A 24709-nucleotide genomic window follows, 5' to 3' on the forward strand; every position below is an offset into this window, starting at 1 on the left:
TTATATTTCCACTACACTATATTTTGTGCACATGTTGGATAAACCAACGTGGGCAAACTTCTCTTTGACAATTACCAAAGGAGCCTGATCCATCAGAATCGTGGTTTCGAAACTACGGGGATATTAATAATAAATAAATCTCGATGAATCTTCTTCTAAGTCAATCAGGCAACCGGAAGTCATATTCCTATTGGTCAATATGTGGCCGTATCCGATCGGCTACGGCTACGACTGTTGCTAAGAAGACGTCCTATACGTTAACACTTGGTGACGCTGCGATCTAGCCGCAGCCGCAGCCGCAGCCCATAGCCGCCAAGTCTAAAGCCCGGTTCATTACACTTCATGCGATACCAATTTTGACGTTACAAACTCGCAATGAATAATTCACACTACTGCTTTGTGCTCAACTCCAAAGAAACATTCGCTGCGAAAACATGGCTTTGAAGTCAAAATTTATTTCTTGTTTTTTCTATTTTTCTTTCTGCGTAAATCACTGTGTTACATTTCTTTTGCAAGAGCGCTTTATAAATGCCTTTGGAGTATAGTATAGTATATTATCGCATTATCATTTCAAGAATGACCCGGGCTTAATAACTTGAAGCTCTAAACAGAATTGACTCAATGTAGATCCATTACGGCTTAATCACACATACTATGAGTGTATTCGGCGAATGTATACATGTGGTGGCGCTGTTGCATCACAAGCAGTGAGATTTCATTTTAATTAAAAATCAAGATAAGATAAGCGACCATTATTGTTTTGTATCACCCCCCCCCCCCCAAAAAAAAAGGAAAAGATGTAAATATAAATTAAAACTGAAGTTCACTCCAGGGCAAAAGCGAAGTCAGTATTTCTTAATCTGTCACTTAGTCACCAGCCGGATCCGTCCTGTTATGAGATTGTTATACAAAACTCCAGTTTACATATTTCAGAATGTAAATAAAACATGAGCTCTTGTAAACTGACACATTCCACGTTTGGAAGAGTGGAAGGTTTAATATCATCGGAATTCACACTACAACTCATAAGGTATTCATTTGCATGGAATGTCAACTTCATGTTCTTTAAGTCCAAGAATAATAACAGAGCAACCCACCAACAAAAAGAAAATTTCATCTAGATATAATTGATTTCGGGCGAATAGCCCCAGACCGCTTGCTTACACGAAGCCTGAAGTATTTTCCTTCCCGCCAAAAGGTGAAAGTGATGAAAGGCGGTTGCTAAGGTCATGGCGCGTTCGTCTGCTACGCGTCGCCTGCCTCTTCTCTGCTCTCCATCTCCAGCAGCCCACTACCAAAACCAATTGATCGCAATGCCTCGCGCATGCGCTCTAGACCTCAAGACGCATGTAGGTTTGGATGGTTGTCCGTATATACCCGCCGGGCCCAAGTGACAAATGATACGGCAAGTAATACACGCGGTTTTTTTTTCTTCTTCTTCATCCAGCTGTTTTTTTCTCTCTCTGTGAGGAGAGGACTTTCGGGAACGAGTTTGGAGGAGGAAGCGAGAGGGAATGCCGATGGACGTCTTGGATTCGGAGTCTTCCCCCCTACTTGAGATGTATCATACCCGCTGTGGACGCTGATTCTCCGGCCTTGGTGAGTGTGTCGTCGCCCTGCTGCCGGCTCTACGAGTCGTTCTCCTCTCTCATGTCACCTTTATAGTCACGGAGCATGCAGTGTCACCGATAAAGCCGCGACAAAAAACATGGATTAGTTTTTATATGTAGAGGACAGTTCGCGCCACCACCAATGCAGTTCATAAACGGTGTTGCAACGTTATCATAAAGGCACCCCTTAAAAAACATATCCTTAAGCACGGGGTTAGATGAGTAAAACCTAAAGCTGATGTTTCCTCACATACAAGACGAGATGTAGGTAGGGCTTGCATAACACATAAGCTCTTCTACCACGGGATCGAGGGGTGACTTTTTTCAAAATAACATTTTGACGAGGAGGATTTTTCTTCTCAGTAGCGGGAAGTGAGAGGACACCGGGGTTCGTTCCGATGGAGCGATGCCGTTACTGGTCGGACACCGTCTCTACGGTAATATTCACCTTCCTGTTACTCCAGCTACCTATTGGTAAGTTATATTGATCAGCTATTATTCAGATTTTTCTGTTCCTTATTCAACATTCAACCCTGTGCGGATGTGTGCGTGAGTACCCAATGCATTTAGATACTTTAGCTGTAGAGATTGGTGAACGAAGAGATAAATTTGGCGTGCATTTTGGCTTTCCGTACTTTAAAGTGACTCTAGAACTCATCGCTGTTGACATCAGTTTGCATTTGGCTTGACGTTTTGCAGCTGCATCGGTTACTTGCAGATCTCATCAAGACGATTCGGTGGTTTCAATCAAAATTGAAACAGTCAAACAAATGTAAATTTGAAAAAATGCACAATTGTTTTTTGCTTTATTTTCGATGAGAAGTTAACGGGTAAGTTTATGACTTGAAAACTATAATTGGGTTGAATGAAGTCTCAAAATACGAAACTAACAAACGAACAGACAATAACAACAACAACAACAACAACAACAACAACAACAACAACAACAACAACAACTTTAGCAACTTGTAGTTGACTGTTGTTGTATTTGTTCTTTTACGTAATGGAAAATGCCGGATAAATGATGACAAATAAAATGCCAGAAATGGTAATAGTAACAATGACACGTGAACTAATGTACACTCTCTTTACGAAATGGCTTCAAAGGGAAGTTACTGGGGGTTTTTTCCCGTCACAAAACAAAATGCGTAGGCTAAACGTTCTCCATGCCGTCAACGCAGTGACGAAACTCCCTTTAATGGTTTAATCACAGTGACCACGTGCTCATCAAAACCACACGAGAGTTTGCAGTCTATACGAGTCGTGCCTACAACAATTCCAATCAAAAGCAATTAATCACAATAAAAGACAGACCTCACTTATTATGACGTAATTATAGTCAATACTTGAAATCGATTTCAGGCCTATATGCTTCGTTTTTTAAAAGGCAAGGGCACCAAGGCATGTTCTCCTTGGTAAAGGGAATCATGTGAGAAAATTGTAAATTTCAACTGGAGCATTTTAAGGGCACCAAGGCAATGACCAGGGGGCACGAAGGCAATCACGCCTGTGGTTTCGAATCGAATTAATTTGTATTTCAATATAAGATTGTTTGCTCAGTAATAAAAAGCGCAACGGTCGGTTTCATTCTGGAAGTTCAGAGTTGATTAATGGGCGAAGCGTTGTGATGATAGGAATGTTAACTGGGGCGTTTAGCGCGAACGGGTCTTATACAATATGGTAGACAGGTTGTTGACTTTAATATAGGGAAGGGCTTAATTAAATTAAAAGGGGGTGTGGTTTTTGTAATGGGTGGGTCTGTCTTGGCTGTTTTTTTTTTGTTGTTCTTGGTTATCATAGTCATTGGTTTAAAATTATTTGTTTCGTTCTTACTATGGTAGTCGTTGTTTACTATAATGTTTTACTCTTTAATTTGAGAAAATAGAATTAGCTGTTGCAAACAACTTACCAACCAAATGGACCGAGGGTATAAATGCAAAAAATAGTTAATGGCCTGACGTTTCGACCATTAACTATTTTTTGCACTCTTTAACTTTTAGTTTTTAATTGTCACTGTGTACACTGTGCTGAGAAAACTGTATGTTGGTGCACTTTAAACAATTACTGATTAGATTAGATTATATATTATAATATTGAAATTCGGAAAGTGTTTAGGGATGTACTTGGGTAAGATTTATGCAATCAGCGGTGAGGTTGGTTTAGTGGTATCGTTCCTCGCCTTCCACCTATTGGGCCCCAGTTCAAATCCTACCGAGGCACCACGTGGATTGGGTTTTCAGACCCCACTTGACTGCGTGGGTTTTTCTCTGGAATAATTCTCTAGGGTTTTCTTCCCACATCTAAAACTGAAACTTCTTCATTGTCTTCTCTCTTTTCGTTTGGCCCTTATAAGAGTTTTGATATTATATCTCCAAATCCAAATCCACTCGTCAGGAACCCATCATCACATTCTACTGGAAATTGAAACTTATACTGGTTAAATTACTCAAAATAATTATTAGGATACAATCTTACTTGGGAACGAGTAATGGAGAGCTGTTGATAGTATAAAACATTCTGAGAAACGGCTCCCTCTGAAGTAACGTAGTTTTTGAGAAAGAAATAATTTTCCACGAATTTGATTTCGAGACCTCAGAGTTAGATTTTGAGGTCTCGAAATCAAGCATCTGAAAGCAGGAAACCTTGTAATTACAAGGGTGTTTTTTTTTCTTCTTCCATTATTATCTTGCAACTTCGACGACCAATTGAGTTCAAATTTCCACAGGTTTGTTATTTTGTGCTTATTATGTTGAGATACATCAAGTGAGAAGACTGGTCTTTGACAATGGGAGACTTTCGGGACGCTTGGTGGCAGCAGACTTACCAGGTCAAATCCATTGTTCTCGGTCATGTGCGCACGCCCAGAACTACGTAAACAATAAAAATTTACCTGTACGTCTGCTGCCACCTAGCGTCCCAAAGTCTCTCATTACCAGTAGTGCCCAGTGTCTTTAAAAATGTCTTAACAAATATTTGTAAACGCGAACAAATAAATAAATAAATACACTGTCATAATTTATACTTGAATTAAAACTTTATTAGCATTTGTGCTTATAGTAATACTGTGAAGTGCCTGCGCTATCTCGTGTTGAGAAAACTTACACACTGAAGCAGATTATGTCAAACGCCATAAATGCGCAAAGAGTGATGACGTCACATCCACTAAAAGTCGTCGCTGCGCTAACCGTACGCTAACCGTATCTAATAACCACAATAATGTAAATGAAATCTGATTTCTGCTTGTCCGAATTTGCGGCTACAATTATGGCTGCGACTGGTTGCTAAGGGTGTTGCTTATACTTCAATCCATGATGACGTAACGAACCAGCCGTAGCCGGCCAGCCGTAGCCGCCAATTCGGAGCCCGTCACGTTCCAACATCTAGTCATTCAAAAAAAGTGGCCGTTTTATGACCTGTTCGGACTGGATCGTTCCAGCTTGCCAAGCGCCAGGTGTTCCACCCGTCTCAATGCACAATTTTGACCAATCAGAAAACAGAGTTCATTTCTCCAGCGAGTCTGTCCAATGGGACCCGGATGGCACTCAATTCTAACCCGGGATGTTTTTTGTTAAAGAGTGAGGAGTGCATGGAAGTCCCCTTCAGTCAATTCAACAGACTAGTTCCTGTTTGCTTTCTAAATCTCATATAGTATTTTCAATCTCAGTAATATGTAGCGTTTTTCTTCTTCCTATCAATTGGTACATATGGAACTGATGATATCAGCACTTTCTAAGTACAACAAAAATCCCACATGATGCAACATAATTGTTTTGGAAACTCATTCAATCGCCATTGAGTTTACTTTCATTAAAGGCACTGTTAGACATGGTATTACTCAAAGTAGTTGTTAGTGTACAAACGTTACTTACTTGGTAAACGAGAAATGGAGGGCTGTTGAAATAACCCATTGTGAGAAACGGTTCCCTCTTTAAAAAAATGTAGTATTTGGGAAAGAGGCAGTTGGTCATTTCTCACTCAAATGTTAAAATACAACAGGCATGAAGCCTTTTATTGGGCATCTGAAAACACACACATTTGTTTAACAAGTTTTTTTTCTGTTTTTATTATTCTCTGTATCAATTTTGATGACCAATTGAGTACAAATGTTCACATACTTGTTATGCATATGTTAGGATACACCAAGTGAGAATACTGTTTGACATTTACCGAAACAAGGTGTCCTGTGCCTTTAAAAAGCAACGCCAAGTGTAGATACTGGTCCTTGACATTTACCGAAACAAGATGTCATGTCACTTTAAGAAACACAAACTCTAGTTAACGTAACATAATTTCCTTCAAGATACTCCAGTATGTACAGTGCATCTTCATATATTATTGAGTTGTAATCAAATTCATAATATTTATACATATAGTCGGCAGTTCCCCCCATTGCGTCGATGCTTGATACTTGACATTTAGCTTCCAGTCTATAAGACCACGGTTAGCAAAGATCCTATACACGCGTCTAGACATTATGCTGTTTATTTTCGTAACGGTAGAGCGCCACAAAGGTCAAATTGTTACACTGTAAAACAACTGCTAATAAACAACTGCATTTGTTTAATTAAAAGTAAACCAGTGGATCTAATAAACTCTGCGTTTCAATGGTCAGAACTGGGCCCAATTTCATAGAGCTGTTTAAGCACAACGAGTCTAGCTAAGCACAGCAAAATTATGCTTACCGGATTAAGGTTACCAGTGGGCTAAAAGACAATGTCACATGCATCCTGCTCATTTCTGCTTAGTTGAAAGTCGCTAAGCAGTATTTTCTGCGGAAGCAGCTCTATCAAATTTAATTCATGTCGGAACTGACAAAAGGAAATTTAAACCCAAGAGGGATGACAGCACAGTGCTAGAGTTAAATCCACTGGGACAAAGCTGTTAAGCAAAAAAAATATCGCTTTCAGAATATCTTTACATGGAAAATATTGAGTGGGGCACCAGTCACAACACTGTATAATCTTGATGTAATTTTGGCTGGTACCTATTTCTGATATTTTTTTTTCTGTTCTTAGCAAATCGTTGTGCTTATAGGCTTTTTGGGCCCATGTCAGGGTATTATTTAAATGTTGGTCTTAAAGACACTGGACACTATTGGTAATTGTTAAAGACCAGTCTTTTCACTTGGTGTATCAACATATGCATAAAGTAACAAACCTGTGAAAATTTGAGCTCACTGGCCGTCGAAGTTGCGAGATAATAATGAAAGAAAAAAAACTTGTCACACGTAACTGTGTGCGTTTAAGTGGTTGCTTTCGAGACCTGAGGTCTCGAAATCAAATTAGTGGAAAATTACTTCTTTCTCGAAAACTATGTCACTTTAGAGGGAGCCGTTTCTCACAATGTTTTATACTATCAACCTCTCCCCATTACTCGTCACCAAGTAAGGTTTTATGCTAATAATAATTTTGAGTAATTACCAATAGTGTACAGCGCCTTTATATAACAAAAGCCACGTCCCAAGACGTTGCGATAAATGCCATGGGGAGAGGATTGCCAAAAAACATTGGATGGAACGTGAAACAAGAAATAAATGCCAAAGATGAAACTGCAAGAAATGTTTTTCCGGCCATGATCTTTATTTACAGTTACTTCGACATAGTTCTTAATTATAGGCCTCACAAAAAACAATGTTCCTGTTGCTCGACACATGGAGTGTTATATCACTTCCCAAAAAGTCATTTATCGGCTTATCTCAATAACATTTGTCTAGTATTTGTCACCTGTATATTGACATCGCAGAAAATGTGAGTCTGGAATGATATATCTCTACTTGTAAATTGTACAGTGTTCTGAATAAATGCTTAAATACACTGGACACTATTGGTAATTGTCAAAGACCAGTCTTCACACTTGGTGTATCTCAACATGTGCATAAAAATAACAAACCTGTAAAAATAAGATTTGAACTCAATTGGTCGTTTAAGATAATAATGAAAGAAAAAACACCCTTGTCACACGAAGTTGTGTGCTTTCAGATGCTTGATTTCGACACCTCATCATCTAATTCTGAGGTTTCGAAATCAAATTCGTGGAAAAATACTTCTTTCTCGAACACTTTCTCGTTACTTCAGAGGGAGCCGTTTCTCACAATGTTTTATATTATCAACCTCTTCCCGATCGTTACCAAGTAAGGTTTTATGATTTTAATTGTTTTGAGTAATTACAAATAGTGTTCAGTGCTGTTAAGCTTTAAACAGACAATAAAATTAATTTTCACCTATCTTAAAACTCAGGTATAAATGGGAGGGACCATCTTGGATATTTGTAAACGCTCAGTGGCGCAAAACCTTTTATATGTAGTCCGTGTTTGGTTTATTAAAGGCACTGGACACCTTTTTTAATTGTCAAAGACCAGTATTCTCACTTGGTGTATCCCATAATCTGCATAAAAACTGTGACAATTTGGGCTCCATATTGGTCATCAAAGTTGCGAGAGAATAATGAACGGAAAACACCCTTGTTGCACAAAAAGGGCTTCAGGCCCGAGGTCATATACCAATTGTGTCCAGGGGTGCATTTCACAAAGAGTTAGGACTAGTCTTATCTTGAGTTAGGACCAGTTACTCGTCCTAACTTAGGACTATCCATGCAATTTGTATATCTCCTAGGACTAGTCCTAGGTTAGGACTAGTCCTAACTCTTTGTGAAATCGACCCCTGTGTCTTTAACCACAGCTGATTATTAGTGTTGCGGAGAGACATTTATTCCATTCCACTCCATTATAAAAGAAGTATTAAAGTTACTGCAGATCTTGAATCAAGAGTTATTCATCGACGTTTCGATCAATAAACAGATCATCTTCAGATTTAAATTAAAAAAAAGCCTGTTACATGGAATCTATTGGTGATACCCATCGGCTTTTGTAGTCAGTAATACAAATATTTCTTGGTATCTGCTGTTGTAATTATACCAAACCACAAAAACTAATGAGTTGTTTGCTTATTTGCAAAGCTGCTTCCAACTGTTACATCACACTGATAGTTTTTTAATGAGTTAATTACACACTTCCAATCTTTGGCCCACGCTGAAGAGACGCATACTTCGATTTGTACACACAGAGTGAGAGTGTCAGCTTTAAAGCCATTATACACTTTCGGTACAGAAAAAAAAAAATTCACAGATATACAAATAATTTACAGGGTTTACAGACGGTAATGGTGAAAGACTTCTCGTGAAATATTGTTCCATGAAATGTTTTACTTTTTGAGAAAACATTAACACAATATCAATTCTCGATAGCGAGAGTTACGGATTTATTTTAAACACATTCATGACACGGCGAAACGTGCGGAAACAAGAGTGGGTTTTCCCGTTATTTTCTCCCGACTCCGATGACCGATTGAGCCTAAATTTTCACAGGTTTGTTATTTTATATATAAGTTGTGATACACAAAGTGTGGGACTTGGACAATACTGTTTACCGAAAGTGTATAATGGCTTTAATGACACGCAGCGAGAAGAGCACGGACTCGGAGTGGATAGTACATGACTGAGTTTTAAGAGTGAACCTCTTTAAGCCACTGGATACCATTTTGGTATTTGCCCAAAACATTGTTAGCATAAACAAATTACTTGTTAGCGATCAATGGAGGGATGTTGGTAGTATACAACGTTTTGAGAAACTGCTTCCTCTGAAGTAACGTCGTTTTTGAGAGAGAAGTTATTTCTCACTATAAAACATTTTAATTTTGATTTCGAGACCTCAGTCTTTGATTTGAGGTCTCGAATTCAAGCATCTGAAAGCACACAACTTCGTGTGACAAGGGTGTTTTTTTCTTCCATTATTATCTCGCAACTTCGACGCACACTTGAATTCAAATTTTCACAGTTTTTGTGTGTGCATATGTTGAGACACACCAAGTGAGAAGACTGTTCTATGATAATTACCGAAGAATTTGTTGTTGATAACAAAACAGTTGCTGGCAGTGTAAGCACTTTATGTAATCCACCATATACAAAAACTGACGAACCTGTGCAAGTTTGAGATCGATAGGCCATCTGGGTCACGAGAAAATAGTGAAAACCGATTACACATTTTGCATGACATCGATGGAGAAACAAAAATGAATAAGAAGCTCACTGAGCGATAAACTGAAAACGGGAAATTAGTTTTATTTATTTATTTAGTTATTATTTATTTAATATCAAATATGACATTTTAGAAAAAGAAAAAAACATTCAAGGGATTTTTTCTACTATCATCATCATTGGACCGTGTAACTTTTATGTAAATCTGTGAGTTTTTTTTTTTACCAATTCTGTAATGTTCCTTTAAGCGAAGCAAATAACATGAGCTTACACAGCTAGATATTTACAACTGCGATCGTATCAAACGATTTAATTGAAGGGAGAATATTGGACGGCGCTGTGGCTTCTTAATATGTACACACCACGTAAAGATGCACCGGGTCCCAATATTGCATTTCGGGTCCCGCGGTTGATAAAATTACGTCCTTGTGAATGTTCTTCAAGACGCAAGTTGTTAGACTATAATTGCCACTCAGGCCTATATAGTCGGCCGTGGAACCCTAAATAATTGCTTGTGTACCGCTCTTGTCTCCTCAGTCCATCGTCATCTTCAAAAAGAAAGAAAAAAAAAAAACTCTAATTTTCTTCCATTCTGAACTCTGCGTGTCGCATCTTAACGTCCACTTAGAGTCCTTATTGGTCCAATCGCCTCAACAAAGGGTAATGGCCGCGGTTGGGTCTAATTTGTACTATTTTTATTCAACCCTCTTCATTTTTAAATTTCAAGCGGTGACTTAATTCAATAAGATGAGAATATGACTAATACGTACGTGACATAAGGATTCGATTATAGTGCCGCGATCACAGCTTTTCATGGAACGAAATGGGCATATCTTTTCAGAAACGTTGAGGGCAATATCCGACGTTTGAAAGGATGGTAAGGCCGTATACAAAGATGGCGCCTACAGCTATGGCTATGACTGTTGCTAAGGATGTTGCTATGGATGTCCTTATTCTTCAACGCATGATGACGTAGTGATCCAGCCGTAGCCGTAGCCGCCAATTTGGGCACGGCCTTCACTCAGTTTCTCAAACGCTATGTTATTATATAATTATGTGTCTTTATCGCTCAATAGTGGAGTCCAGTGCCTTTTAGTCAAACTGGGCCCAATTTCATATTGAGCTGCTAAGCACGAAAACTTGCTAAGCATGAAATTTCTGTTGGATTACCAACTAGTTTTCCATTTGTAGCACATCGCTTGTTACTGGTATTCACTTGTTTTTCGCTTGTCCTAAAAAACGTGGAAATTTGGTTGGTAATCTTGTTTCTATTAAGGCAAAAATTTCATGCTAAGCAAATTTGTGTGCTTAGCAGCTCTATGAAGTTGGGCCCTGATCGTTGACAACACCAATGTGACACATCTGTTTCTAAGGCAACAAGCCACACTGTGAAACATACTTGGTATTGTTTTTGCACTTGTCTCCCTGTTTTGTGTGTGTGGGGGGGGGGGGTGCTTGCTCTATGATGAAACCATTGTGAATATCTGAGATAACTCTCTGATGTTTATTTGTCTATCGTGTATCATCTTTCAGTCTTTATTTCCCTGGCCAGTTTGTCCCTGCGTATTGACTCTGGTTGTTTGAATAGTCTGAGGGCCTTGAGCACCGAATTCAAACCGGGAAAATGCAGAACTATACCAAGCACCGTGTCTGTCTAAAGATTATTAAACATAGAGACTTGGCCCGATGTGTGAATCAAAATAATTACTTGGATTGACACAGCTTTCTTTCTATAAATTGCAAACGACATCGATTGTTCATCACATGCAACATCGTCGAGTTGTATCAAGCGCATTTCTGAAGAGAAGACAATAGGTACACTCCAATGAATGCTATTGAATGCTAACAACCATTTTGCAAATAGGAACCAGACTATTTTTTACTTTCAGCCTCGGTTTGGTTACATTAACATCAATGGGAGAAATTCAAGATGGCTGCACCATGATGAAGGTACATTCGTGACAACCCACCCACTATACAATGACAACCATAAACCGCCAGCCCTCAAACATTAGCCCAGATGCTGCTAACTAACTCATGCACCTCCCCGCTACTCCTAAACAAACCGGAGTGATGTGTTTGGTTTGCAGATCGGGCCTAAATACGAGTACAAACAACAATTTGACGGAATTACGGGCTCTCCAAAATCGATCGTAAATTTCCCGCCCAAATCAAAACACAAACCAAAGAATCTCCAATTCCGATGAGGTGTATTTAGGGTTTCGGTAAAGTATATACTAGCGAGCTAGCATCGTGCTTGCATAAACAGAACACTTCATCTACAGGAATGATTACCAGGGATTTCCATAAAAAAAGAATCAACCTTTCCAAACGACCGAGCACAAAAAGCTTCTTCGATTTATACAAGCAGTGGTTTATGTGGGATTCCTCCATAAACATGACATGCAGGTAGACATATTACGTGACACGAATGGCTTGGTCGGTCGTTGGGAGAGCTACAGAAACGACGTGAATGGTGCAGAGGGGATGGGATCGGGTTGGAATCAATAGTACACGAACATGTCAAATGAATGATCGCTTAACTTAAAATAAGTCCAACTCGAAATAGAAGAAGAGAACCTAACTGTACAGGAGAGGGTTTTTGAGGCAACTAAACACAGCGGTGGGTCGTACCCCCCCCCCCCCACCCCCCGTGGCGAACTATGAGCGAGTCCAATCTGAGATGAACCAAAAGTGCATGAAAAATCGTTAAAGAGCTCTTGCGACGCAACACTGAATCATCATGCAGCAATAGCCTACTCCTATATGTACCTAGCGATCAATTCTCACTAAATTCCTTAGATGCTCTCCGTGCATATAAGACCACGGAGGATAATAAGACTTAGAGTGATAGATACATGACAACTGCAACTGCAACGATGATTAATGCCAGTAGTGGACACATTTAGCTTTCAAAGACCAATAAATCTCACTTTAAAGACAATGGACACTATTGGTAATTGTCAATGACCAGTCTTTCAAATTGGTGTATCTCAACATATATGCACAGAAACAACAAACCTGTGAAAATTTGAGCTCAATCGGTCATCGAATTTGCGAGAATGAAAGAAAGAAAAAAACCTTGTTACACAAAGTCGTGTGCTTTCAGATGGTTGATTTCGAGATTTCATTTCAAATTCTAAATCTGGGGTCTCGAAATCAAATTCGAGGAAAATTACTGTTTTCTCGAAAACTCCGTCACCTCAGAGGGAGCTGTTTCTCACAATGTTTTATACTATCAACATCTCCCCATTACTCGTTACCAAGTACGGTTTTATGCTAATAATTATTTTGAGTATTTACCAATAGTGTCCACTGCCTTTAAGTGTATCGCAACATATGCATACACATTTAAAAATCCGGGTAAATTTTGACTCAATATGTCTACAGAGCTGCAAGAGAATAATGAAAGAAAAAACCTTTTGCACAAATTAATTTTGTGTGCTTTCAGAATTAATTTTGTGTGCTTTTAGATGCCTTGAGTGAGAAATTTCCTCTTTCTCAAAAACTACGTTACTTCAGATGGCGCCGTTTCTTGCAATGTTTTATACTATATCAACAGCTCTCCACTGCTTGTTATGAAGAAGTTTTGTATGCTAACAATGTGCTAAATATGCCTTTAAAGCACGTGTGTCACTTTGGTTCTTGTCAAAGATCAGTATCACTTGATTTCACCTTTGATAAACATGAAATAACAAACCCGTGAAAGTTTAACCTTCATCGGTCATACACGTGATCCTGTTTGTTCTGTAAATCTGTGAACATTTTATATCTTTACTCTCGCCTATGTTGTGCACACCCTTTAACAGAGTCTGACGTCATTAGTTCTTTCACAGGTTTTTTCTTTTCTAATAAAAACAATTGATTAAGGTATTTTTTCACACTCAGACAATCAATGACTTTACAAGTTCTACCCGGTAGTAATTAATTAAATGTCTGCGTGTGTTCATTTAATTGAAGTAGCTCGCAAGCAAAAGGAAGACTCATTTGGCTACAAGCAACAATGTGCTGCGGTCATAAAATTCTTACTCTTCATGATGTCAACAAAGGTGGCTGAAATTTAAAGGAACGTAGAGTTGCTGATACAACATTGTGAGAAACGGCTCCCTCCGAGGTTACGTAGTTTTTGAGAAAGAAGTAATTTCTTACTCAAATATTTAATGACTTGAGGCCTAAAGCTTGTTAAGGCATCTGAAAAAAACCACAAATTAATTGTGCATCAAGTTAGGGTGTTTTTTCTTTCATAAATCTTTTTCAACTCCGATTACCAACTGAGTCCAAATTATTACAAATTTGTTATTTTATGCATAGGTTGGAATACAAATTGTAAAAAAAAAAACACCGAATAATATAGCATATTCTTTACGACGGCAAAGATTAAATGATACGGATGAAATTACCCACTTTTAAAGCACAATACGAATCTCGGTGTTTTGATGTCGCGTAACTTAATCAACATAAATTATCTGAGCGAGACAGCAGACTTGTTTTATATGAGTATTCATTTCCAATTCCATCTTTCTTTATTTGTTGAGAGTTTTCTTTAAAGGCAGTGGACACTATTGGTAATTGTCAAAGACTAGCCTTCACAGTTGGTGTATCTCAAAATATGCATAAAATAACAGACCTGTGACAATTTGAGCTCAATCGGTCATCGAACTTGGGAGATAATAATGAAAGAAAAAACCCACCCTTGTCACACGAAGTTGTGTGCGTTCAGATGGTTGATTTCGAGACCTCAAGTTCTAAATCTGATGTCTCGAAATCCAATTCGTGGAAAATTACGTCTTTCTCGAAAACTATGGCACTTCAGAGGGAGCCGTTTCTCACAATGTTTTATACCATCAACCTCTCCCCATTACTCGTTACCAAGTAAGGTTTTATGCAAATAATTATTTTGAGTAATTACCAATAGTGTCCACTGCCTTTAAGCTGATGTATTTCTCAATAGCTTTATACAGTGGTCTGTTCTTCATTCTCCGTTCGTTCTTAATACACTATTATTATCTGAAACTTGGGAGATATTTTCTAAGGACTAAGGGGGACGTTTTGAATGATTAAGACATTTCAATAGGCCTTTTAGTATTCAACTATGAGGTAGAAATGTGTCGTTCTAAATATAATAAATCGATGTGACGTTGGCATGCAGGAACCTATAGTGCTTGAGGGAGGTCTGCGAACAGGGTAAGGATTTTGGTTACGTACGTCTCTTCGTTTAGCCAGAGTTATATTAATTATTATAATTAAAGGCACTGGACACTATAAGTGCTCAAAATAGTTGTTAGCATAAAAACTAACTTGGTAACGAGCATAGGAGAGCTGTTGATAGTTTAATTGTGAGAAACGGTTCCCTTAGAAGTAACATAGTTTTTGAGAAAGATGAAATGTGAGAAACGGCTTCCTTTGAAGTAACATAGTTTTTGAGAAAGATGTTAGAAACGGCTCCCTTTAAAGTAACATAGTTTTTGAGAAAGATGTTGAAGTAACATAGTTGTTGAGAAAGATGGGAGCCGTTTCTCACATTTTTTTTAAACTATCAAAATATTTAAACATATCTCACTAAAATAATAAAAGAAGCCCTCTTTATATATTTGAAAGCACACATTAATTTGTGAAACAAGGTTGTTTTTTTCTTTCATAATTCTCAAATTCGATTACCAATTGAGTCAAAACGTTTTGTTATTTAATACATATGCTGGGATCCACAAGGGAGAATATTGGTCTTTGACAATATTACTGGATGTGTCTAGTGCATTTAAAGGCAGTGGACACTATTGGTAATTACTCAAAATAATTATCAGCATAAAACCTCACTTGGTAACGAGTAATGATGGGCAGAGAATGATGGTATAAAACATTGTGAGAAACGGCTCCCTCTGAAGTGACGTAGTTTTCGAGAAAGAAGTAATTTTGAACGAATTTGATTTCCCAGACCTCAAGTTTAAAATTTGAGGTCTCGAAATCAAGCATCTTAAAGCACACAACTGTTTGTAACAAGGGTGTTTTTTTCTTTCATAGTTATCTCGAAACTCCGACGACCGATCAATCTCAAATGTTCACAGGTTTGTTACTTTATGCATGTGTTGAGATAAACCAAGTGAGAAGACTGGTCTTTGACAATTACCAATAGTGTCCAGTGTCTTTAAAGAAGATACGAAAATTAGTTTGAATACATATACAATCATGTGCTTATGGGGACGATTAGAACATGAGTTATTGTGGATTACAAATATGACAGTTTGTAAATGAATATTATATTAACAACTGTTATGGTACGGGCTCATACATGTACAGAGGCTACCACCTGACGTAATGAAAAACCTTATCAACTCAATTACTATTTGGCGGTCTTATGTGTATGTTTTATACTTGGTACTTTATTAGTCTTCAACTCGATATAAGCATTGCCAATGGCGTTATCAAGAAAAGGTGTCGTTTGCGCTTCCGTATTGAGCGGAATCAACAAGATATGATCGATCTCCTGGCACATTTATGCAGTTGTGGGTAGCTACCTGGGGACGGTTTATTCATCACTAATGACAGCTGGTCTTGGCCCCCATCAATATTTCAGAAAGGTTGATCTGAAGAGACATACTTTGCCAATGCTAGATTGATTGAAAACTGCATGTGGGGGGAATTTTTATCGTAAGTTGGCAAGTCCGGTGCTTTATAATCGCTCAAACGTAAACTTGAGGTGAAGTTTGAGTTGAGTAAAAGGAATGGTGACAAGATTATTATTCTTAGTTGCTTTCCATGAGTCGAGATAAGGTACGGTATGGGTTATTTTAGTAGAGCAGCTGTTACCCATTGCATGTTCCCTATCAATGCGGTGGTATAGAAGATATGTTTTATTCCACGGCTGGACAAACCTCTGGCAGTTTCTTTAAAGACACTGGACACTATTGGTAATTGTCAAAGACTAGCCTTCACAGTTGGTGTATCTCAACATATGCATAAAATAACAAACCTGTGAAAATTTGAGCTCGATCGGTCGTCGGAGTTTCGAGATAACTATGAAAGAAAAAACACCCTTGTTACAAACTTGTGTGCTTTAAGATGCTTGATTTCGAGACCTCAAATTTTCAACTTGAGGTCTGGGAAATCAAATTCGTTCAAAATTACTTCTTTCTCGAAAACTACGTCACTTCAGAGGGAGCCGTTTCTCACAATGTTTTATACCATCATTCTCTGGTATAGAAGATATGTTTTATTCCACGGCTGGACAAACTTCTGGCAGTTTCTTTAAAGACACTAGACACTATTGGTAATTGTCAAAGACTAGCCTTCACAGTTGGTGTATCTCAACATATACATAAAATAACAGACCTGTGAAAATTTGAGCTCAATCGGTCATCGAAGTTGCGAGATAATATTGAAAGAGAAATAACCCTTGTCACACGAAGTTGTGTGCGTTTAGATGGTTGATTTCGAGACTTCAAGTTCTAAACTTGAGGTCTCGAAATCAAATTCGTGGAAAATTACTTCTTTCTCGAAAACTATGGCACTTCAGAGGGAGCCGTTTCTCACAATGTTTTATACCATCAACCTCTCCCCATTACTCGTCACCCAGAAAGGTTTTATGTCAATATTTACCAATTGTGTCCACAATAGAGTTTCAATTTACTGCTGTATGGGGGGGGGGGGGGGGGCGGGGTATCCCCAATATGGATACACCGCAACGGATTTAGTTTCTCATATTGGTGTTGTTTCTTCCGCTGGTTCTAACAATCTTTATTCACGTTTAAAGGCAATGGACATTGACACCATTGGCAAATACTCAAAATAATTATAAGCATAAAACTTACTTGGTAACGATCAACGGAGAGCTGTTGTTAGTTAGCACATTGTGAGAAACGGCTCCCTCTGAGGTAACGTAGTTTTTGAGAAAGAGTTCACACTAAAATATTTGAATCCGAGAAAGGTTTCATGCCTCTCGGTCATGAAACACACACGTTTTGTGGAACATTAGTATTTTTTCTTTGATTATTCTCTCGCAACTTCGATTACCAATGGGGCCCACATTTTCACAGGTTTGTTATTTGATGCATGTTGGGATACACCAAGTGGGACTTTGACAATTACCAATCGTGTCCAGGTAGCTTTTACAATTGTCATGTATACGTACCTGCATCTGAATCTAGAACGTTCCAAAGTCACAATCTTAGAGAACACATGTCATGTTGAGTGGAATGTTGGGGTTTCCACGTGGGGCTAAATTACATTTGAACAACGCGCCACTTCACATACGAGCTTCCGGAGTGTGTTGCCCGTTATACGCCTCTCTTAATATTTATGCATGAGGTACGTCGCAATGCTAACTCAAAACGAGGCGATGGGTGCAGCCACTGCAAGTGATGGGGAACGTGTGCCCATAGCCTCATTTTGGCTAAGAATTATGACGTCATGCATAAGTATTAAGAGAGGCGTATTGAGTCATATGCAAACATTGAAGCCGGAAGTGCGTCACTGCCAGCAAGAAAGATGCTAGTCCTGACCTTTTGCCATTTTCTAACCCAAATCGAAAATCTACTCCGCGGTGGTAAAATATAAAGCAAGACAAGCTCTCAACAGAACACTAACTACCTAGCAAGTATAGATACACACATGTTGTTGAATAGGCTATTGATACCTCATTATGTAGTACTTAAAAAACCCATAAACAAGTCAGCCGTCGATTTCACCAAACTCTTCCTAACTTAGGATAATCTTAGGACTTAGGACGGGTTCAGTTCCGTATCCAAATACGTAGGACGCATTGAACTCATCCTAAGTTGGGACGGGTTACTCGTCCTAACTCGAGTTAGGATTGATCCTAGCGTTTCGTGAAATCGGCTGCAGGTGTTTTAACAATGCCGACAGCAGTGTTACATTTTTATCCAGAGTTCGTTGGAGACTTTACCCAGCTAAGAGACAGACAAATTACACTGACTGTAGGACATAGAGAGACAAGACCTATAAGTTATGTTCAACTCTAAGGCAGGTTTCTTTTGTCATTATACCAAATGCTATAACTGTCAAGTCTATTTATTTTGTCTTTGCTTATTGTTTGTGTCTATATGTCTGAGGCTGTTCCCCATACATGCCTCTGCTTATTTGAACAGCATGTCACTCATTAATAAATATACATACTTTGCAATACATAATGTATATAGCGCCACTAAAACATACAGAATGCAGCGCATTAGTTTGGGTATAGGTAGTTTTGATACACTTCTTGAATGTGCATACGAGTTTCTCTGATTGATACAGTGAGTGCATTTTAGGTACGGGGGGGGGGCACAATGAGAAAAGTTGCGACTTGATGCAGACTTAAAGGCAGTGGACCCTATTGGTAACTGTCAAAGACTAGTCTTCTCACTTGGTGTATCTGAACATATGCATAAAATAACAAACCTGTGAAAATTTGAGCTCAATCGGTCGTCGAAATTGCGAGATAATAATGAAAGAAAAAAACAGCCTTGTCACACGAAGTTGTGTGCTTTCTGATGCTTGATTTCGAGACCTCGAATTCTAAACTTGAGGTCTCGAAATCAAATTCGTGGAAATTACTTCTTTCTCGAAAACTACGTCACTTCAGAGGGAGCTGTTTCTCACAATGTTTTATACCATCTATCTCTCCTCATTACTTGTAATCAAGAAAGATTTTATGATGATAAATATTTTAAGTAATTACCAATAGTGTCTAAAACTGTACTACTGCATGTACTGTGCTATTTTACATTATCAATTTCAATTCTCAGGATTAATCTTTGCTCATAGGACCATTGTATCCTATCCTTCCGATTCAAACCAACGTCACAAAACCGAGACTGGATCGAGGCACAATAGTCTGGTCCCTTTTGTTAGAATGTGAAACGGCATCTATTATTTACATATCATACATGGAACATGACTGAAATGTCGGCAACATCATAAGATAAAGCAGGCGGAGATCCATGACCTCATTCTCCGCACGTATCCTCATAAAACCCACTGTTCCATTTCCATACAAACTGAAACATTGTATCCTCTGACAAAAACATATTCATCCATGCTTCAAGAAGTCTATATCTATTCTTGCTTCAGTTCTCCATATGTTTCAGTCGACGGAGCGGTACACATCGAAAAAAGTAATCCCGAAATCCAAATCCGCTTATAAAAAACACATATTCACCTTTTTTATCTCAGCTACTAAGGCGGTAAAAACCATCTACTCGTCGCTAAAGCCAAATGTGAGCACTTTTCAATTAGAGTATTTTCTACTCCTTATATGAAATCTCTCTTCAACTCCAGTCCTCCTAGATAGATCGGATGTTTTATGCTTGAGGGGAAGGTCTTCTTGCCCTTTTAGCTTGATATTACATCGTCGAGATTGCATCCCGTCTAAAAAACGCCCGGGGGCACGGCAGCGAGATTTGCTGGCGATTGCACACCGGTCGGTGTGTGGCAAGATAAAGCGGTCGCGTTTCCCCTCTCCGCGGCAACACTGGCCTCGTGGGGATACCGGTGTGGTCCGAGCACCAGACCCTTGACCGTCGCTCTAATAAAGTCACCCTCGGGGAAAGTTTTACTTTTTTTTTTTTTTTTTTTTTTTACTTAGAAACCCTACCCAGAAACAAGGTCAACTGGCCCAAGTTGTATCTGTTTTTTTTTTTAAGAAAAAAGAAAACAACTGAAAATGGTGTTTGATAAATTAGTCATAATTTAATTTGATTTCTTTAATAAATTAACTGAGCACTGGCCCACAAGGCATAATTTGTATGATTAGTTTTATTATAATTTCCACCGGTGAATTTTTAAACATTATGAATGGTAAAGTTTTCAATGTAGGCTTACGTGTAGATTATGTATATATTTTTTTTATTTAATTCAAGTAATTCTTATTTCATATTGTTTATTCAATATGACAAATAAAACAAAATTTGATTTCAGTGCAAATGACGTTAAGAAAAGAACTACAAAAATATACAAACAAACAAAGAATTACCGTTTACTCAGATCAGACTCAGAGCTAAACAACTGGCAATAAACTTCACATTATCTGTGACAGAAAGAAGGTTTTAATATACCACAGGCGCGTTAGCTTGCCCTCATGACCGCCTTACAGAGGTATAAACAATTCATAATTATGATATCTAGAAAAGCTAATCCAATAACACTGACCAGCGGCTGAAATTGGTACGGAGACTCATGCCCTTTTCGAAACGACGGCTTCGGCTTCGGCTTCAGGCTAGCTTGGCCCCGCGGTTGTTTTGACAACTGCGCGTGATGTGCGTATATAGGCACTCAGGGCTCCAGACGAGAGGACGGAGCCTGAAGCCCAATCCAAAGCCGAAGCCTTAATTTCGAAAAGGGTCTTAGTCTCCACTCCACCTACCCCTGATGTCTACATATTTTATTTGATTAAATTGGTTTCCCCCTTCTGCTGATGATGAAATCAAAGGAAGGTTCAAGGACGGGAAACAAATATATAATTAATTTATAGAATTGCAAAGGGGCAGGGAGATTCACAGAATGGCACGCGCGCTTAAGGCGATTGACGTGAACATTATTAGTTTTTATATCAAAGGTCTATATAATACACTGGGGAGACTCGGTGTAAGTTGACTGCAAACAAATCAAAAAAGGGTTTGTATTCGTTTCGATGTATTGTAAATATTACAATGCCAAACTGGCGTAGGTGTGGTTTATTATTGCAGAACAAATGATAACGCAGCCACGGGCTGCACCAAATAAAACCATAGAACAATGTTCCAAAACAATGAAAGAGAAAAATCCTATTGACGTTTAAAATCCAGTCTGTTTTTGAGCAGGAAAAAGATGAACATCAAATACATAAAACAAATTCGTAATCGTCACGATAGTGAGACGAACATCATTAACAGATCGTCATGCACACGTGGAAATTCACGCCGCAAGGATACTTCTCCTCTGCATACAACGTATGTTGGCGGGTACGAGTTGACTCGGGTTCGAGTCGAGTTGACTTGAGTACGAGTTGACTTGGGTACGAGAGTCTGAGTACGAGTTACCCTGGGCCAAGTTCACTTGGGTATCAAGCATTGATCTCTAATATAATAAGGGTACGAGTTAACCTGTGTGAGAGTTGATTTGGGTACGAGTTGACTTGGGTACGAGTTGACATGGCTACAATGTATTGGGTACGATTTAACTTTGGGTCGAGTTAGCTTTGGTACCAACAAAATATGACCTGTCTCAGAACACTGTGTCCTATGTATTTATCAGAAGGGCCACGTTGAATAATAATGGATGATATTGTTTGATATTATAGAAGAATAAATCAAAGTTCAGCCATTCAGTAAGTCATCATCGTGTTAATTTGGTTGGGTTGAACAAAGAAATATTTACTAGAGTGGCCACTCGAACCAACGATCTCTGTATTAACATGCTTGCGTTCTACCAACTGAACTTTCTATAAGAGATGTGTTGGCGATCTTCCTATTCTGTCAGTATCAAATCAATTACCGTGAAAGGCAGTGGACACTATTGGTAATTACTTAACATAATTATCATCATAAAACCTTTCTTGATTACAAGTAATGGGGAGAGGTTGATAGTATAAAACATTGAGAGAAACAGCTCCCTCTGAAGTGATGTAGTTTTCGAGAAAGAAGTTATTTTCCACGAATTTGATTTTGAGACCTCAAGTTGAGAATTTGAGGTCTCGAAATCAAGCATCTGAAAGCACACAACTTCGTGTGACAAGGGTGTTTTCGACGACCGATTGAGCTCAAATGTTCACAGGTTTGTTATTTTATGCATATGTTGAGATACACCAACTGTGGAGGCTAATCTTTGACAATTACCAATAGTGTCCATTGTCTTTAAATGAGGTTTGCCACAGTGTACATCAATCTTTGTAATGGGTTGCAGTGGTTCTGAAAAGAATCGGAAGACACTTTGATTGTATTACCACAATGCAAAGTTTGTATATACCTTTTGCTGAAAGTTTCCTCACTACAAACACGGGTATACACCTATACCAAAGAATGCTTCACTGTAATATGACATTGTTTCTTTAAAAAGTATGTTGAGTTTTAATTATTGCATTTCCTAAGCTATACTGGTACAACAACTCTTTAATATTAAAACCCTCCGCTGTAAAAGCCTTTTTGAAAACAAGCTATAACTCATATTGTATTTATACAAGCAAAAACGAAGATCTATTTATAGATAGCCATGTTGTTTGTACAGTTTATCAAAGCACGCAACCAATAAGCTACTGCCGTAGGGCATAGTAGTCTGGTATCCTGTCGTCTAATGTAATAGTCACAATTAATCTTAACGCATTTGCATGGGAAATTAGAGCCATACTAGCCACAGTGCCCCGGGTCATGCTTATATTTTCTCTTAACACTCTTACCACAGTTTATGTAAAAGATACTCGTTTTAATTCCCAAGCAAATTGCATTTCCCCAACACACACAATCCAAGTGTGTCAATTTGCAAAGCGCGTTTAGAGGATAGAGCCAGAGTGGTTCCACAGTGTATGCTACTATTAACACTAAAGTAAAATGATGCAATTCCAATTCAGCCCATTAATGATGCACACGTAAAGCCAAAATAACCATAATGTGCGTCATTTAATTCATATACCCTTAGGGTACACCGTCCAGTAGACTGGTCTTCATACTCTGGGTTTACTTTAATGTAATAAAGGGTGTTTGTTAATGCCTTCGAAGACCCTTCTTTCAAGTCCAAGTAATACCATTATAAGCTTGACCTAGCACGTAAGAAGTTCAATTAGTCACACGTATGTGAAACTTTGAGAGGGGAAGTAAGAACGAGCCAATAAAACAGGCGAACCGATAAACATGCGAGATGATTTCCATAATATATATGCATAAGCCCGGTGTAAATAGTTCAGATAGTGGTTCGACAGGAGTTCATGAACACTTTGTTAACTGTAAAATTTCAAGGACGTGGGAAGTTTAAATCCCCATACCGTAGACTCTAACAAACTTCCCGGTCAGAACTGACCCGGATTGAGTCCCATTCCTGGGTCAAACCAGGAACTTAACTTTTGACAAATTGGAATTCTAGCTGTATGGGAGCCTGCGTCAAGTTTGGCGTTTCAGGGTCATTGTGACACAGATTCTGGATCATACTGATCCCAATGGGTCTGGCCTATGGTTAAAAACAAACAGAATTTTTTCAAGGATTTTGCGTCATTTTTTGACCCATTTCTGGGTTACTATGAAAGGTCAGGCCCCAGGATACCTAGATCAGGGTAATATTCGATTCAGATGTTTCTAAGGAGTTTAATGCGTTATATCACACAGTTTTACAACATATTTATTATGACACTGTTGTTGATGCTTTATGTTAATTTGTACAACAGTTAAAGGCAGTGGACACTATTGGTAATTACTCAAAATAATTATTGCCATAAATCCTTACTTGGTGACGAGTAAAATGAGGAGAGGTTAATGGTATAAAACATTGTGAGAAACGGCTCCCTCTGAAGTGCCATAGTTTTAGAGAAAGACGTAATTTTCCACGAATTTGATTTCGAGACCTGAGATTTAGAACTTGAGGTCTCAAAATCAACCATCTAAACGCACACAACTTCGTGTGACAAGGGTGTTTTTTCTTTCATTATTATCTCGCAAGTTCGATGACCGATTGAGCTCAAACTTTCACAGGTTTGTAAAAAAATTAATACAGAAGTGTATAAACGATTTTGGGGGTTGAACAAAGAATTGACTAGTGTATTATAAACAACAACTTTACGACACCACAATGGGAGAGGCTGGACATAAATATTACCAGTAGAGATTCACCACAACCTCTGCTCAGAACTTAAAGGTCATTTACGGCAAATTCATATACGCAATGATCAAAAGGTCCTAACATAAAAAAATTGTTTAGGCCTAAGTTATTTTTATTTTATTTTTTTGTACTGTTTTACTTAGAAAACGAAGGTTTCTTTGTGCAAAACAAATGTTTTGCAGACTATATAAACTTCATTAACAAGGAGCTCAAAAATATGCCAAAGCAGTTTTGCAAAATCCATACAAACTGCACCAAGGACTTAATATACCTCCACAACATCATCTCAAAATGCA

General features: G+C 38.4%; 1 protein-coding gene across 1 annotated transcript in view; it reads left to right on the top strand.

Annotated features, from left to right (window-relative positions):
• Nucleotides 1–1428: 1428 nt before the first annotated feature.
• LOC139938507 (neuronal acetylcholine receptor subunit alpha-3-like) overlaps nucleotides 1429–24709 on the top strand; it is a 57567-nt gene continuing 34286 nt past the window's right edge. The window contains exon 1 of the mRNA XM_071934073.1: nucleotides 1429–2084. Within this exon, the coding sequence (XP_071790174.1) occupies nucleotides 2009–2084 (76 nt within the window). The 5' untranslated portion in view covers nucleotides 1429–2008. The remainder of the gene's footprint in view (nucleotides 2085–24709) is intronic.

The sequence above is a fragment of the Asterias amurensis genome, chromosome 6 (assembly GCF_032118995.1).
Source record: "Asterias amurensis chromosome 6, ASM3211899v1".
NCBI lineage: Eukaryota > Metazoa > Echinodermata > Asteroidea > Forcipulatida > Asteriidae > Asterias > Asterias amurensis.